We start from the raw sequence: 17,900 nt of genomic DNA on the forward strand, positions 1-17,900 counted from the left end.
GGTCTAAAGTGCCTGTTTAGGCAAGCTTAGGCAGGCACAGGGGACTGCGGTTCAATCCCTGGCACCACATGCTGTGCCAGCCCCACCCTCAGGATGGTCTGAGCTGGAGAAAAAAAAAAAAAAAAAGAAATCAATTAAAAACCATGGGAAGAAAATCACTAGGAAGCCAAAGTTGTGCACCATCTGATTATATGTTTTTGTAATTATATTTTAAAAATTAAATGCAAAGACCTTGGTGTAGTGTTCACACTTGTAATCTCAGGAATTTGGAAAGCTGAGGAAGGAAGATTGTGAGTTCAAGCTCAGCCTCGGAAATTTAGGAAGACCCTGTCTCAAAACAAAAAATAAGGGGCCGGGGAGATAGCTCAGTAGAATAAGTGCTTCCCTGGCAAGCACAAGGTCCTGAGTTCAATTTCTGATACCACCAAAAAAACAAAACAAGATATAAGGAAAGGGCTGGGGATGGAATCAGTGGTAAAGTGCTTGCTTAGCAGGTGTACTAGGTTCCATCCATCTCCAGCACTACAAACAACAACAACAAAAAGACCCAGCTGAGCCTTTGTTTATACTATACAACCATCAATGCATCACCCTGCAGGTGGGGGAGCTCTGTCCACCCTGTGTGAAGTCTGGCCTCCTGCTCCCTGACCAAGAAGCATCTAAGGTTCTGAGCATGGCCGCAGCCAGCCTGATGACTACACAAACCCCCGAGGCCACGGTGGCTCACTCTGCTGGCTTTTTAATTTTAATCTGCACTGCTGATTTAACAACAGGCTGTCTGTGGGCTACAGAAATATGATCACTTTTATATAAAGAACTAAATCTAGTAGTGCATGCCTATAATCCTAGCACTCTGGGAGGGGATTGTGACTGAGAGACCAGCCTGAGTGATTTAGTGAGACCCTGTCTCAAAACACAGTAAAATATAATAAAAGGGCTAGTGAGGTCCTACCCCTCCCCGTAGAAGGGAAGGAGGAGGGAGTGGGGGAGGGGAGGGAACGTCACTTCCAGGCCAGCACCCAGCAGTGAGGGCCTGAGCTCAAACATGCTTCCTCTGGGGCGATTCACCTAATGGGCTGGAACAGGGACTCTGGAGTCAACAGCAGACGTGGCTTTACCCACAGCGATTCCTGTGCTAGGATGACTCAGAAGGAAAGTGGCAGCTGGGAGTCAAGCCAGAAGCTCTGCAGTGTCACCCCAGACGAGGCCACATTTGGCAACTGTCTGTGTCCCCAACTGGGCTAACCCAATCCATCCCCGGAACCCTGCTGAAGTCTCCACAGATTGTTGGGTGGTGCCTGGCATGGGGCAGACCTGGGCGCCCATCCCAAGAAACCCTGCCCCCCCCCCCCCCCCCGGGGCTAGCAAATGCCATGTATGAACACAGAACTCTGGGGCTTCAGTCTTCCCTGGTTCCCCCCAGCTGAAGTGAAGTGTTCTAAGAGGACAATGCCCAGTGGCAGAGGAAGCATCTGGGCTGCACTCACCATGGCGAAACCGGAAAGGAGGGCTGAGGTCCGGCTGGAGGCCTTCAGCTTGGCCCTGCTCAGGTACAGCTTCCTCCAGGACAGGGCCTGCACTGAGTGGTGGTTGGAGGTGACCAGCTCCAGGTAGCTGCGTCGGACCCAGTCCCGGTAATCCATGCCCTTATGGCCAGGCTCAGGGCAGGCGGCGTTGGAGGGGTCCACAGGCACGTTGAGCTCTGCACTCATGGTGGGAGCCAGGCTGGGGTGGGGGCAGGGGTTGGGAGAAAGACAGCTTAGGCATCCTAGGTAGAATGTGGCCACGAAAAGCCAGACTCCAGCCCCTTTCTCCTTCCCAGGAGCCCACAGAACACTTGTGACCACAGGGAGCAATGGGTGTAGGGCCCTGGTCTTTGAGGTTGTCCCCAAGCCATAAAGCGGGAACCACCTTCAGACCGGGAGGGTCAGGCATGAAGTCCCAGACAGGATTGCGGCCAAGTTGTTCTGCTGCAAAGCTGGAATACTCCCCAGACCATGCTCAAGTGATCCCAGGTTCCAAGACTATGTGGCTGTGAAGTGCACGGAATTCAAATGCTGGCCAGAAGCACCCAGCCCTGAATCTTTGGACCTGAATGATCTTCTAGGAACTGGAAGCTCTAGCATTCAGAGAGAGCCTGGGGGCTGGCTCCCTAGCAGAGCACAGGCCTAGCACATAGGAAACCCTGGGTTGCATCCTCAGAAGGGAGAAGTGATGGGAGCCTGGAACCTAAACTTACCACACCTAGATTTGACTCTGCCATGAGATTCTGATCCTGCCACCCGTCGTTCTGATCTCATGCCCTCATTTTCAGAATTGGAACTTCCTACCTACAGGACTCCTCACAAAATAATGCATCCAAAGACTCAAAATTGTGTTCAGTGTCCAGGTACCAACCACAGAATGAACGCTTCCAAGTAACAGCTAACTTCTGAAATCCAACTTAGTTTTAATTAATTATTATTATTATTTTTTGTACTGGGACTAAGTCCAGGGCCTTTACACTGAAGTGCATCCCCCAATCCCAGCCTTTTTTAAATTTTGAGAGTCTTGCTAAATTCTTAAATTGCCCAGGCTGGACTTGAACTTTGGATCTTTCTGCCTCCGCCTCCTAGAATTATAGATTATAGTAGTTCCTCCTAAAATCAAATATTAGGTTTATATAATTCAAAGCCAATTCCAGGCTGTAATGAGAAAACCTTTAGTAAAATAAAAAAAAAAACCAAAACTAAATCCACCAACTGATAGGAACACATTTTAGGGGGAAAGGGACGCTGGAGACAAGTGGAGTCAACGCTGCTAAACACTGGGTTTGACAATAACATGGATTGAAGGGCTGATCTGCCGAGATCTGTGCAGTTAACCCCAAATCCCCAGTAACAGCACAGGGGATTGGTAGCCAGCCACACACAGGAGGGATCAGTTCTAATTAATCTCCAGGGGGTGCTTCAAGGGCACAGGCACCTTGCAGCAGCCTGACATCACCCAGTGACTTCTCCGTTCAGGGCCCAGGGCAAGTCTGCCTAAAGCTATGAGGAACCTAAGCGCCATGTAGGTCCCCGGGAGTGTGGCCGGGGACGTAAGGCGTATTTATCAAGATCCGCAGCAAAGTAAGTGCCTCCCACTTCATCCATCATGCCAACTCCCAGCCCAGTCCCAAGGGAAGGCCCTGGAGGTGGGCAAGGACCTCCTTTGGCTCAGCTTCCTCTATCTTTCCCCCTGAACTACAGAGCCACAACTCTTACTGGGCAGCGGTCAGGATCCCCGGGGAACAGCCTGCGTGCCATCTACCAGGTGATGCTAATTACCAGGTCACTTATAGGAATGCCAATTTAGGCACCTTTCCACCCACATGTGCAGCCAGCAGCACTACATCCAAGCGCTCCATCGCTACTATGGCTACTATGTCCCTTCCCCTTGGGGGAGGAATTCGGAGAAATGAGCTCACTAACCAATCTGTAGGTTGACCTCAAATAACTGAAAATGTTGTAATCTTGAGCTGTGCTTTCTCTTTTCCTCCCCCCATTCCCCATACAAAGCAGAATCAAGCCTGTGGGCCTTAGGGGAAGAGAGGATCTAACTCCTGCTTTCTCTGCATTCTATCCCACAGAATCTTACACTTGGTTCATAGCCTCAAAGGGTAAAAGAGGCAGATTCTCCACCTGCAAGGAACTCACTGTGCAGCAAAAAAGCAAGACAAGGGAGTGACCCTCTCCAGTGGGCTAATTCATAGGGGAGGAGGGAGCACAGAAGGGCACCATTCTCCTGCTGGGCAGGCTAAAGGACCCTGCAGGAAGCACCCAGGAGCCTCTGTAAGGCTCAGACATAGATAGTGAGGACAGGGGGACAGAGGCTCCCTCAAAGACAAGATGCTCTCTGAGTGAAGGGTCTGTGAGGGCCAAAGACCAACCAGCTCCAGGAGCACAGGGAGGTGATTCCCACCCTGGGATTCAGGCAGATGAGGGGGCAAGACACTCCTCCAGCTTTCCCCAGCCAACGGGCATGGAAGGAGCTAGCGGTGGGAACAGTCCAGTACTGCTGGGTCCTTCTAGGCCAGGACCATGCACCCCAGCAAGAGGATGGACGCTGGTGGACCTGTGGGACTGTAGAGGGAGGAAGGTATGTGTGGGCAGGAAGCCCCGGAGCAAGCGAGGTGAGCACAGACAGCTTCAGGGTAGGGAGGTCTGAGCTCAGCCTCCAGGAAGTAGCTGGGCCGCAGATGTTCCTGAGTGGGTGGGGACAGCAGGAAGGGCTGGCTGGCTGGCACTGGATCTTAATACCAACCTGCCAGGCCCAGTGGCTCTAGGCTGAGCACAGTGGCTCATGCCTGTAATCCCAGCATTCAGAAGGCTGAGGCAGGAAGGAGGATTGCCCCAAATTAGCTGGGCTACGACGTAGTTCAAAACCAGCCTAGACTACAGCAAAAACTTGTCTCAAAAAACAAAACAAAACAAAACACACACACACACACACACACACACACACACACACACACACAAGATAAGCCTACTAGTCCTGAAGTGATCTCCCAAGGGACCAGCTGGGATGGGACTCAAATCCATCCTCCAACCTCCAGCTAGGACCAGCCTTAGCCCAGCCAGCCAGCGCCTCTGGGATGGAAGAGTCCGGCCCTGGGCTCCAGGCTCCGCAGGGGGTGGGCTGGGACAAGATGGAGGCGACTTTTGTCAGACAGCCCTGGCTCCAGAGGATGCGCCCCTGGCTACACCTTCTAGGCTTTTTTGCTTTTATCTTTGTAAGGAGCAGAGTAAAGAGTCTTGCAGAAAAATGGTGACCCTCTCTGTCTCAAGATTCGGGATTTTCCCAGACAGGCTGGTCTGAAACAGCTCCAGGACACAGGCTCTGGAGTATGCCTGTCGTGACTTCCTCTAAACATCTGGGGCACGGGAAATGTCTGTCACAGACCGGCGTGCTGAGGGGACCTGCAGCTGCTACTGGGGCCTCCTAGGGACGTCCACCTCCATCTCTGCCCTTTCCCCTCGAGAAGCAGCTCCAACGGCCGCAGAGCTCAGATCCCACAGGCACCGCAGCACGCCTGGGATTCCACAAGACTGGGAGAGTCCGGATACCATCCTCTCCTCTAGCCATCCTCTGCTTTATTCATTCCATCTAAACCCACCCAGGAGGAAGCCCCGTCCCTCTCCGGTCAAGCATCCCCGACCCACGCCATCCTGAGTGGGGATTCCCCCCTAGAGCTCTCTCCTACCTGCTTCTCTGCGGCCGAGGGACGGGAGGGCGCATCCGTCCGGAGCGGAGCACTCACCCGAGCTGTGCTAGTTGCAGCACCGGGGTTTGGTTGGGGGCTCGCAGTCTGTGACAGCGCGGCCCTGTGGCCCTGCTGGGGCGCAGAGCGCTGGGCCCCCTCCCTCCTTCCGCCTGGTGCGCGTGGGGTCCCCCGGCCCCGCCTCCGCCCTGCCCCCGCAGCTGCCAAGGCAACCGCGCCGCCGTCACGTGATCAGCTCGAGGGGGGAGCTGCGAGCCACGTGACCCGATGAGCCTAGAAGAGTGGGGCTCCTCCTCCGGGTGCTCGGGGTCGGCATGCGGACCACCAGGGACGGCGAGCCTGGGAGATCTGTTGGCGCTCTTTTCCTGCCCCAAGCTGGAGTGCGAAGTGGCGAGGCAGCGATGAACCCCTCTGGCTGCCTGACCGCGAGCTTTCTCTGACCCTGTGTCAGATCCTCAAGGACCCGCAGGGTCATCCCTGCTAGTGCCGCGGTGGGAGGGTGTAGAAGGGGGAACGCCGGGTTTCGAGGGTGGTCGCCCAAGTCAGTCCTCAGCCCGAGAAGGGTGGGATGGGAGTAGGGGTGAAGGGAAGGCTCAGCCTGGCCATTCCTGTTCACAGGCTCCAAGGGACCCCTGCGACCTCACCCTGTGCTTGGCCCTGGGGACGTGCTCAGACAACTGCAGCTGCAGAACCTCTCAGCCTTGCTTGTGAATTCTGCGGTTTACCCGAGATACTCAATCAGGAACTTTCTTTCCAGGAAGTGCACATGAAAAATTCACCGAGAGGGAAAGGCGAGATGGGTTCATATCAACCCATCGGTGCCAGATAGCCCCTCGGAGTCCTCCCTACGTACCTGATAGGCTGCTGCATGGCCTACATAGGATTTTTCCATCTGTCACAACGGCATTGGACTGTGACACATTTACCCAGACGAAAGAAAAATTCCACTCATGTCACCCAGTCCAAAATTTTGACAATGGGGAGGGTATAGGTGCAGCAGATGCCAGACTATGCAGCTTTACAGAGCCCACTGCTGAGCTGAGTGCTATCTTTTAATCCAGGAGGGCATTTAAAAGCAGACTAAACCAGTTTCCCCCTCCTGGAGGCAGATTTGGCCCTAAGAATGGGAATAAGAGGATGCCACGGTGACTGCAGCCTCCCTCTCCCAGAGATGCCTACTGTAGGAAAGTGAACCAGTGTCCTCAACAATGTCAGGCGGTGGCTTTCTGGCTTTCAGACTTCACGTTCATGGTAAGCAAACTTGAAAACAGGAAGAAAAGACTTCGTTTTACAAAAAACTTTGTAAACAACAATTGCATCACAAATGAAAGTCTTTTCAGCAAGAGCTCAGGACAGTCTCTCGGGAAGCCTGGCTCTGCTGCCCTGCAGCAGGCTTCCAGCTCCAGTTACGGAGGTCTCCACCCAAGCACAATTACCCAGCTTGCCCAGGCAGAAGCAAGTGCCAGCTGTAATTACCAGTGCCTTTCGGAGCCACTTTCCTAACCAGACACAGAAAATGGCAGGGTGTTTTTACCCTTAAAAGGCTTGGGGACTCACACACTCAGATGGAGGGAGCCAACGTGGTGTGGCGGTACAGCCTGTAATCCCAGCAACTGGGGAGGCTGACCAATTGCAAGTTCAAGCACAGCCTAGGGAATTTAGCAAGACTATCTAAAAAAATTAACAAAAAGGGCTAGAGATATAGCTCAGAAGTACACTACTAGTTCTACCCGAGTACTAGAGGGGAAACGAAAGGATACAGGAGGCCACTGTTGAAAGATTTAGTAGTCAGAAACTGATGTGTGGAGGATTCCTTCAGGGGTGTGGGGAGCTGAGTGGTAGTTTGCTACCAACCCCTTCCACCTTCTGGCTGGGGAGTATGGTGCCCACCCCTCACCCCCAAGCCAGGACACTGGGCTGCAGTCAGGATATGTCCTCGGTTGGCAAGTCATTTCTCCTAAGGTCTCAGCTACTGCAGCTTTGAAAAGACCAATTCTCTGAGGAGATATGCACCCGGGGTCGAGCACCTGCTAGACACTGTGCAGCATATTTCCTTGTTCAGTGAACCCACAGTTTTTTTTCCCCTCTTGACTTCCACACTTAGTACTGAGGATGACTAAGGTGCCAGTCTGCTAGTGCCTCGCTTCTGTCCCCTCTGCCATTCACTCTAGGGCCTAGCCCTTTTTATCTCCTGCAGCAGCCCTGCTGTCTTGAAGCCAATACCTCATCGAATTAGCTTGTCACTACTGTAGCAAAGTACTTGGGGCTATTTTACAAAGACAAGGTTTATGATTCTGGAGGAAGCAATCTAAGTGGCCTGGCCCAGGTTTTGAAGAGGATCCCTGGGCTGCATCAGATCATGGTGGGCACAGGTGTCATCCCTGTGTGGTCTCTCCTTTTTATGAAGCCACTAGGATTTAATCATGGGGAGCCACACTAATGACCTTAGCTAGCTGCTCTCCAAAGGCCCCACCTCTAATACTATTAACCCTTTGGAGATTAGGCTCCTGCATGGATGGGGTGGGGGGTGCAGACTGACCTTCTGACCTTTCCACTCACTTCACAGCCCACCCTGGACTGTGCTGAGACCCTTCCTGTTCCCTTCCAGCCACGCTTGTCTCACCTTCAACCTGTGGCCACTGGTTTGCCATCATGGCAAATTCCTCCAGGTCTGTCACCACTTCACCTCCTCAGCTCCCTGCAGTCTGCTGACACTGTAACCAAACCTTTTCACCTGTCCGCCCTGTCTCCTTCTTTCAGGAAAACACCTTGGTGACCCTTCTCTACTGTTTTTTGCTGCCAGGGTCTGTCCCCTAGGTGTTCCTCAGTTTCTGCCTGGGTCCTCTCATTACCCTTCTCCCTGGCTGGCCCCTTCTGCTTCACTGCTTGAAGTGTAGCCTGAGGATTCCTGCCATCTTTTTTTTTTTTTAAATTCCTGTCATCTTGAGCCTGTATCTCTTTCTGACCTGGGTGACATCTCTGTAGCAGTTCTGTCCTTGACTTCATGCCCCAGCTGAACTTGTCATCTTGTGTCACCCTGACACACCTACTCCACCTCCAGGCCACCTGTCTCAGGGAGTGTCCTTCATCCACCCAGGTGGTGACGTGGTCAACCTGGTATCATCCTGTACTTCTCTCCCTGTCTAGTCGTGAGAATTCTGCCAGGTTTCTGAACTCTTCCCCATGTGCCTTTATTCAGGCCACTGTCACCTCTAGTTGTACTACTTCCTACCCTTTCCTCATGTCCTCTTCCAGTGGGTTCTCTGCACCCAAATTGAGGCCTGCACCCAGCAGCACCCTGTAGTAGAAGCAGAGCGCCGTACCTCAGGGCTTCCTGTGTCTGCGCAGGACACTTCCTGTGTGTCTCAGACGCTGGCCTAGGATCTCTGGGCCTGAGCCCTTGCTGGGTTTTCCAGAACATCTGCTATATTCCCTGGAAGAAGCAAAACTACCAACGGGCCCTCTGGACTTCCTCCAGGTTCATCTTGAAGAGTGTGCGCCTTATGGAAATATATGTTAATATATGGTAATTGTATCTCACTTTTATGCAGCCTTGCTAAACGTAAACATTAATTAACTTCAGAAGGGAATAAGGGGAAGGCAACAGTTGCTACAGTTCTCCTTCCATGCAGCAGTAGGAACTGGATCAAACCATATTCCTAAATCCAAATCAGCAGAACATCACTTCTCTAACTCAATTTAACAATTTCTTTCCAAGATCTATGATAGTGGTGCATGTCTATAATCCCAACAGTCTGGGAGGCAGAGGCAGGAGGATTGCAAGTGGGAGCCCAGCCTGGGCAATTTGGCAGTTTAGCAAGATTCTGTCTCAAAATAAAAAAGGGCTGGGGATGTAACTAAATGCAAAGGCCTTGAGTTCAATCCCTAAGGACTGAAGATGTTGAAAACAGGAAGTAAATTTAAAATAGTAATGCTAGTTCATGTGCCCCAAGCCCACATCTCTCAAAGTAGTGGTAGAGGGACAGCCTCCTGCGACACCTCTATCATGAAACTGAACTGTAATGAATCAGATCTCCAGGGGAGTCACCCAGGAATCTGTACTTTTAAAGGGCTCCTTCACAGATGCATGCAACAAATCACTTTTGGCTTCCTGCAAACTACCTACCTACCTGTAGGCAGCTATCGGTTCTTCCTTCTGTATAGGTAGTTTGTCAGGTTTTTTTTTAAAGAATTATTTATTTATTCATTTATTTTGTGTGTGTGGCCAGCTCAGCCCACCAGGGGGCAGGGCTGGCTGGCATGTGGTGCTGGGGGATTGAACTGCGGTCCCTGTACTTTGCTTAGCTTAGCTTGTTCTAAGTAGGTGCTTTAGACCACTGAGCCATCTCAACAGCCCCTTGTTTTTGTTTTTGAGACAGGGTCTCACTATGAGTTTAGACTAGCCTTGAGCTCACCTTGTAGTCCAGGCTGGTCAAAAACTGGCAAGGATCCTCCTGCCTCAGCCTCCTGTGTGCTGGGATTACAGGTGTGTGCCACCACACCCAGCCAGTTTGTAGGTTTGAAGAGCATCCCTGTCTTCCTTCAGTTTCTGGGGTTTGCTTGTGTAATGAATATTTAATGAGGATCTACTATGTCCCAAGAACTGTGTGGCACTAGAGATACAGACAGTAAATGAATGAGAGGTGCTGTGGAAGAGAAGGAAAAAGAATGGTGGCAGTGAGTGGGTACAGAGGCCTCTCCAAAGAGCTGATCTCTCAGTTGAGGACAACTACGAGGCAGCAGCAGGGCCTCTGAGGTCGTTGCAAGGGTGCAGATAAGACAATGCCTTCAGGAGCAGGGGTGAGGGTGGTACAGGAGGTAGGAGCAGGGGCAGTGCCAAACATCAGAGCTTCGCTGCCCATAGTTTACTCCATGCCAGGAAAGCTGCTGGGGACTTCATACTGGCAGTGATAAGATTGGATTTCCACTTGTGAAGTGTCCCCTGGCTGCTGCATGGAGGATGGGGGGTACAAGCAGTGGAAGCACCATCCACAGGGCTACAGAAGTGTGGACTGGCAGGGACAGGGCAGACACCTGGAGTACACGGTCCAGGCCTTGTTTAATGGAGGACTGTACAGAAATCAAAGGCGATGAGCAGTTATTGAGGTGGGAAGATAGAGGGAAAATTTTCTCCATTCTCTCACACTGCATTTGGGGTGGCTGCCAGGCAGCTGACAGGACCCAGGCATGCTGGACACTGGGGCAGACAAACCTCAGAGAAAGGCAGAAGCTACTTTTTTTCTTTCTTTATGTATTTAGTGCAGGGTCTACAGGATCTTACTACACAGATCGGATTTGTAGAGATCCTGTTTTTCAGCCTCCCAAGCGCTGGGATTACAGGCGCACACCATGCCAGCCTCATTGGCTGTCTTGGTGCGTATCAGGGGTGGGGCTGGCATGGCACACGGAGATTGAACCCCGGTCCCTGTGCCAGCCTAAGCAGGTGTTTTAGTCCTCTGAGCTATCTGGCCGGCCCTAGAAGGTACTTTTGAGGACAGCACTGAAACCAGACACAATGTCGCAGGGCTGCTGTGGACAGAGGGCAGCATACTGAACATCCCTACATGTAAGGAAGGGCAGTAAGGGCCAGGAAGGTGTCAGGACTGCTGTGTGGGAAAGGCTGTCTGTCATGTAACCAAGGGCCTGACTCAGGGAGGAAGAGCACAGCAGGTGATAGGTGGGGGAGAGGTGGAAGCAAACAGGACCCTGGGATGGGCTGGAGATGGGAGGACAAGGGGCCTGAGCTCCACCCTCGTTCACTATCTTAGCAGATCCCAAGGCTTGTGAATTGGCCTGTGTGTGTGAGAGTGTGCGTGTACTATCTTTAACAGAGACCTTGGGGCTTGTCAATTGGCGTGTGTGTGTGGTACTGGGGCTCAAACTCGGGACCTTGTGCTTGTCAGGCAGGTGCCTATGCCATGGGATCTATATCCCTGGCCTGTGTGTACTATTTTAAAGGAGGCCTTGGGGCTTGTCAATTGGCCTGAGGGGTGTAAGCGTGCACTGGGGTATGAAACAGACCTTCAGGGGACCTGTGGGATCATCCTACACCATACCAGGGTGGAGACAGAGGCACCCAGTTGCTAAGCTGGTGTGCAATGTAATGTAGACCTTTCTCCAGCTGCCCGGATGGCGAGGCCCACAGGAGGGAGGAGAGGTCTGAGGGAAGAGGACACACACAGCTCCTTGTGGAAAAGAGCAGTCTGAGGACAGGCAGGCAGAGCTGGGCTGGGCTGCAGTGAGACGTCTGTGGGCCCGTTCCAAATGGGGGCACTGCGGAGATAACTCCGTAGAATAAGTGCTTGTCCGGCAAGCACAAGGGCCTGAGTTCAATCCCTGGTTCCGCAAAAAAAAAAAAAAAAAAAAAAAAAGCCAAATGGGATAAGCAGTACAGCCGCTGGCCTCTCCAGGTGAAGATGCCAGCATCACGAGGAGCTGGGCTCAGTTCCCTGCTTTGGGAAATGCTCCTGTGCCTCCAGGTTTCGCAAGCATGCTCGGCCCATCCCCCAACAGCCAAACTCATTATCCACAGTAGCTGTGTTCTGTGACGCCACCAGACAGTACGTCAACTAGACCTGAAGCCCTGCTCCTCAGGGAAACAGCACTGGGTTCCCGCCAGCCTCTGACCATGCTTCCAGCAGCTGAAGCTTACATTACCTTGTATTACGTTTCTGTTCAAAGGCACCCTATTCACTCTCTACTGCTGATTCATTAAGGCAGGGCTCACAGCCAAGAGGTAGGCAATACAGACTTCCTCCACAAGGTACACCAAGGCCTCCTTGCACTTGGAAACACTAGACAGCACTTCAGCACTAGGTGTGGGGGACACTTAACAATCAGACAAAGCAACAAATACAGAAAATCTGCCCCAGAGAAAGACAATGTGCAGTATGAGCTGATGCAAACAAGGCTTGCCTTACTTGACCTCACGTGGGGACACATGAATTGTCAGGCAACTCAAACTCTCTACAGGGGGCCTGCCCCTTAGCTCAGTTCTTTAAGTGGCTGCTTCAACAAAGCAGTCAGGCTCAGGTTGCTGTGGTTTGATCCCCATAACTCAAGCCAGCCAAACCTGCCCTGAAGGCATGCGGAGCAAAAAAACCAACCAACCAAAAACCTCTCCACAAGGTGTGTATGGAAATGACTATGCGAGCAAGGTTATGGACTATGGGCACAAGTTAATTTTAATGAACAATTTCCCAAATATGGGACCCATGACTGGAGCATCATCCACACTTTATGCTACACTACACTGTACTAGTATCACACGCACACACTCCTGCTGCCTTGAGCCACCTGGGCGACAGATGTGATGGTTCCATCGGGCAGCCTATACTACTAGTGGTAAATATGGATCTGATTTATCAGTGTTCTGACCAATAAAATTAATAAAAATCCATCAGAAGGGGCAGGCATGCAGGTACCACCATCATGAATGTGTGACAGGAGGGTCTTGCAGCCCAGAGCCCTGGTAGCATCCCCAGGGACCTCCCCACCAAGCACCTCCCCAGGACAGCAAATCTGCTTGACAGGTTCTAGTTGTTCTGGCTGGGTTCAAATCCAAGCTCTACCACTTACTCACTGGTAGATGAATACTATAATACGAAAGTATTCTACCATGAGTAGCTTGGCCTGACATGGGGTGTTAAGGTGCCCAGCATATACGCTAGCAATGAGCGAACACAGGCCTACCTTGCTGGTAAAGCAGAATCTTTACAAAGGAAGTCTTCTTCCCTCTAGGCACTAACTAGGCTGACTTGCTTAGCTTCTGAAACCAGGAAAGACGGCATATTCAGGACGGTACGGCTGCAGTCATGAGGTTTCTGACAGGAGAATATGTTATTACATTCATGAGTTTCCTTCCAGACTGTCTCCACCACAATCCACCAACTGGGGCGTTACTTCATCTTTCTCCCGATTGTGGCATTGCGGGGGTGCACTCTAATCTTACCTACTCCCTTCTCAACGCTGACATCTGTCTTCTTCCCCAAATACTACCCTGGAGACTGCAAATCATTACACCCTTAGAAGTACTGATGTTTCCAACAGTGGCGAGAAACTGCTGCTGCACATTTTCTGCCTACTCTCAAAAGATACTTGCCTGGCCACTTGCCACAGGACTACTGAAGGTGTCTCTCACTGAGTGCAGCCAGCTGACCAGGCAGGGGCAGGGACTTGCCCCAGCCATCACCAGAGGCAAAGGCAGACTCAAACCCAGGCCCTCAGGCTCCTAGCTGGGCAGCCTCAGTGGCCTCTGGGGGAGAGGAGGCTGACGAGGTCCTGGCTGACACATATTGGGGGTAGGGAATGGAGTCAAGGAAACAAAAATCCAGAACAAGTCACAACCAGTCCCCTACACAAGAGAAATACAGATTTCAAAATGTACAGCCAGGCTGTGTGTTAATTTATTAGGGCTGGGGCTGGTGAGATGGCTCAGTGGTCTGAAGCACCTACTTAGAGCAAACAAGCTTAGCAAAGCACAGGGACCACGGTTCAATCCTCCAGCACCACATGCCAGCCAGCCCCGCCCCCTGGTGGGCTGAGCTGGCCACACACACACATAAATAAATAAATAAATTTAAAAAAAATTTATTAGGGCTGATGCTTCATTTTGGCTTTTTGAGAAAGATTTGTGTGACTTAAGCTACTGAAGGGACAGATGTTTGCATAGACATCACATGGCTCAGAGTAGGGCCAGGGAAATCTATGCTACAGAAGTAAAATCAAGCATCCCGGGTTCCCCATCATGCAAAATAACTACTTCCTCAAAGCCATTCCAGCCCGTAAAAGGCACACGATATACTTAGCAGCTGGAGATAATCCAAAAACAGAGCAAAGGCTCTAATTTGAAACTGACTCTGTCAACCCTGTTTGCCTGAAGGCACTGAGGACAAAGTGGCCCTGTTACTTGCCATACACCCTGGTTCAAGCACAGTGCTCTATGCTCTGGAGGTGCTGGATCCACTCTGGCCAGGACACACAGTGGGAGCACGGGCTGCCTCTCTGTCACTGGCAGCACCCACTAACCCAGGCAGAACACAGGCCCTCCCTAGGAATTCCACCCAATACCAAGTGTGGTCGCTTTCAGCCCCCCTTTCTGTTTAGTCCCCCTTTGGCTTCCGGATGAAAATATAGCTTTTCACCTATACCCTACCCTTCCAGAATGGCTAGCCCCCCCTCCCAGCCCCGTTCAGCCCAGCCTGGATTCTCTACCTGCTTATTTCTGTAGCCACCCAACTTCCCCAACAGCTCTTTCCACACAGTGAGCTCCCTTCATATGGCCTGGCCTGCGCCAGCCCCTCTGTGGCAGGGTCTGTGCTCCCCATGGAGAAGCAGGTGAGGTGTCTACCTCAAGTCAGCCCTGGTGCCAAGGTTGTGTCCCCGATGAGTCTGGGAGCAGGTCCACGTCAAGGACCTGTGCAATCTTGAGGCCTTGTCTGTACTGTGTCATTTCATGGCCTCTCTATAGCTTTGGTAATTAATGTTTCACATGTCTGAACAAAACCTAGAGGTTTTCTGTTCTTTACTATAGCAACGTTCCCTTCTAAAAGCCCCAAGCTCATCCCTGTTTGAAAAAAAAGAGGCGCCGGCTGCTGGTGAGGAACTTCTCCCCTTCTGAGGAACATGGGGGGATGCTGCGAGGCAGTGTTCAGAATGTTCCCTCGTCCCCCAGGCTCTATCCTGGTCCCCATAACAGGCAGGGCAGCAAGGACCGGGGCTTCCATGTGTTTGCTAAGCAGCTTCTTCCCTGCTCTCTGCACTGAGGCGCTCCTGAGGCTCTGGCTGCAAAAAGTGACAGGCTTGTGACAGCTGCTGCTCAACCTCATCGCCCCATGATGAAGCTGCGGTCCTCTTCCTCCTCCTCTTCTGTGCCAGATGTCTCCTCAGAACTACTGGCAGGCTGCTCCTGGGACTGGCTGGGTCCTGAAACAATACAACATTGGATCACTGGATGACAGACACACAGATGTGTCCAGAGAGTGAAGGGCATCCTAAAAAGGAGAGAGCTGAGAGAACACAAGTGCCATTTTTTTTTTGTCTTTTTGAGACAGGGTCTCACTACAAAGTATAGGCTGGCCTTGAGCTCACTTTTTAGCCCAGGTTGGACTTTTTTTTTTTTTTTTTTTTTTTTCCTTTTTTGGCAGAAGTGGGGATTGAGGGGCTGGTGAGATGGCTCAGTGGTCTAAAGCACTTACTTAGAACAAGCTTAGTAAAGCACAGGGACTGCGATTCAATCCCCCAGCACCACATGCCATCCAGCCCTGCCCCCTGGTGGGCTGAGCTGGCCACACACACACACACACACACACACACAAATAAATTAATTAATTAAAAAAAAAAAAAAAGAAGTGGGGATTGAACTCAGGCTCTTGCACTTGCCAGGAAAACGCTTATTCCACTGAGCCATCCCCCCGCCCCCCTTGGTCTTGAACTCAAAAACAATCCTCCTCTGCCTCAGCCTCCCAGTGCTGAGAGTACAGGCATACACCACCATGCCCAGTTTACGAGCGCCTCTTACAGAAAGCACAGCCAGGGGCTGGAGGAAGGCCACTCACCTGCTGCGCCTGCATGCCCTTCCTCCTGGTGCTCTTGGCTGTCACTGGAAGGCCCAGCAGCATAGAGGATCCCAACATCCTCCAGACCAGCCCACTTTTTTGTATGGCTCCTATCATCTATCATGCTCACTACCTCCTAAGGGTGGCTTCCCCACCTGCCCCTTGAGAATTTACTACAGGGCTGCACATGGTCCCCTTGGAGTCTCAAGCTTACTATGGGTGCAAGGGGGGGTGCCAGTAACTATGCAGCAGGGGCTGGGCCAGACTCAATGACAGAGTGTATGCCTCGTGTGTCCAAGGCCCAGGGCTTGATCAGCAACATCAAAACAAAACGGCCTGGACGGCCAGTGGCGCTCTTGGTTCTTCCAAACATGGGCTGGAGCCCTCTCCCCAACACCTTGAAGGCAGCTCCTGAATTACCAGCATTTTCCTTGTCAGGCCTGACACTGCCACAGTGCAACTGAGCTGGCCCAATAGCAGCAGAGACAGCCCATTCACTGCCTTCCTCTGGCCCTCTTATGGGAGCTGGAAAGTGGAACCAAATCACAGGGTGGCACAAAGTCCTCCAGCCCAGCCATCTGGGGTGGTACCTGGGGGACAATGGCCATGTCAGGTCCCCTGGGCTGGCCAATGGTCCCAGCCCACAAATGAGCAGGGTCATTTCTGCTGCCTCATGCCCACAGAGCTATGCTACTACTGTCACCACAGGCTGACAGGGCTTGCGGTACCCGAGGGACAACATAGCCTAAAAATCATTTTCCCACCCTCCCTAGGAGGGGACACGGAGAAGAGCTACAAAGCCTCTGAAAGCACTACCTCCCACCAGTGAATGCCACAGAGCCTGTGTGGCTCACAGAGTCAGGGCTTGGATCTTGAAGGGTCATCTTTAAAGGGAGAAGCTGAAGAGCTGGCTCAGTGATGGACAACTATCATCATCCTGGCCTCTCAGGAGTCTGAGACAGAAGGACCAAGAGGAGCTAGTGTGGGGGTACATGAAGACGATTCCAGCACTTTGGAGGCTGAATGTACATTGGGAGGCTGAGGCAGGATTATTTCAACTCTGAAACCAGCCTGGGCTACAAAGTGAGTTCAGGATCAGCCTGAACTGCATAGCAAGACCTTGTCTCAAAAAAAAAAAAAAAAAAAAAAGAAAGAAAGAAAAAAAAAAGTTCCATGAGTTCAAGGCCTCCAACTTTCAAGCCCTTGAACAGAATTAATCTAACTCATTCTGTCAACATAATGAATAAGTAAACAGTAATACATAATAAAGAGCTTACTTCTTGCCAGCTATTATGCTTAATGCTGGGAATATAAGAATTCAAAGATACTTAAAGTATAACAAAATACTACAACATAAGAATGGCTAATATCCACAAAACTGGTAAGGGCTGATGGGATAGCTCAGGGGACTAAGTGCCTGTTTGGGCAAGCACAGGGACTGGGGTTCAATCCTCAGCATCAAATGCTGTGCTGGTGCCAGTCCTGCCCTGGGTGTACTGGCCACTGAGACCAGGTGTGGTAGTACCTGTAACCCCAGCACTGGGGAGGCTCAAAACAGGACGATCACTACTCCAAGCTGGGTAGTGAGACCCTGTACCAAATACACAAAACAAGCAAACAAAATCTGGTAATACAAATTACTGCTGGTGAGGATGTACACAACTCAACTTTTAGCCCTCCCCAGTGGTAATGCAAAATTGAACTACTACTTTGGAAAACTTTGTAACTTTCTTTCATCTTTTTAAGACAGAATCTCACTATGCAGTTCAGGCTGGCCTTGACCTCATGATCTTGAATTCATGATGATCCTTTTGCCTCAATCTCCCAGTGCTGGAATAATAGGAATGGTGAGATTATAGGTATGCCACTACGCCCAGCAGATATTAATCAGATTAATTTTATACAATCCAACAATCATATTCCCAGGCATTTACTCAATTGACTGGAAACAAATGTACACAAAACCCAGCATCCAATTGTCTAGTGCAGCTTTATTCCCAGTTTTCCAGATTGCGTTCCAACTCTCGATCCTCCTGTCTCAACCTCCCAGAGTGCTAGGATTACAGGCATATGCCAACCACATAGCTAAAATACTGATAAAT

General features: G+C 51.3%; 2 protein-coding genes and 1 long non-coding RNA gene across 5 annotated transcripts in view; all 3 read right to left on the reverse strand.

Moving 5' to 3' along the window:
* Orai2 (ORAI calcium release-activated calcium modulator 2) overlaps positions 1–5,942 on the reverse strand; it is a 14,078-nt gene extending 8,136 nt beyond the window's left edge. Inside the window, exons 1-2 of one of the 3 annotated variants that reach the window (XM_023714466.1) lie at positions 5,887–5,942; positions 1,488–1,725 (exon numbers count right to left, since the gene is read on the reverse strand). In XM_023714466.1, the coding sequence (XP_023570234.1) occupies positions 1,488–1,712 (225 nt within the window). In that variant the 5' untranslated portion in view covers positions 1,713–1,725; positions 5,887–5,942. Of the gene's footprint in view, positions 1–1,487; positions 1,726–3,910; positions 4,097–5,224; positions 5,382–5,886 lie in introns of those variants that run through there. The other 2 variants (XM_023714465.1, XM_023714467.1) reach the window with 2 other exon arrangements.
* Positions 5,943–12,055: 6,113 nt separating this feature from the next.
* On the reverse strand, positions 12,056–13,639 carry LOC111816605. Its single transcript, XR_002820966.1, has 2 exons — positions 12,360–13,639; positions 12,056–12,204 (listed from the first exon to the last, which is right to left on the reverse strand). It is a non-coding gene; the product is annotated as an uncharacterized LOC111816605 (long non-coding RNA).
* A 1,111-nt stretch (positions 13,640–14,750) lies between these two features.
* Positions 14,751–17,900, reverse strand: part of Prkrip1 (PRKR interacting protein 1) — a 35,505-nt gene continuing 32,355 nt past the window's right edge. The window contains exon 6 of the mRNA XM_004630462.2: positions 14,751–15,166. Within this exon, the coding sequence (XP_004630519.1) occupies positions 15,066–15,166 (101 nt within the window). The 3' untranslated portion in view covers positions 14,751–15,065. The remainder of the gene's footprint in view (positions 15,167–17,900) is intronic.

The sequence above is a fragment of the Octodon degus genome, unplaced genomic scaffold (genome assembly GCF_000260255.1).
Source record: "Octodon degus isolate 3935 unplaced genomic scaffold, OctDeg1.0 scaffold00035, whole genome shotgun sequence".
Lineage (NCBI taxonomy): Eukaryota > Metazoa > Chordata > Mammalia > Rodentia > Octodontidae > Octodon > Octodon degus.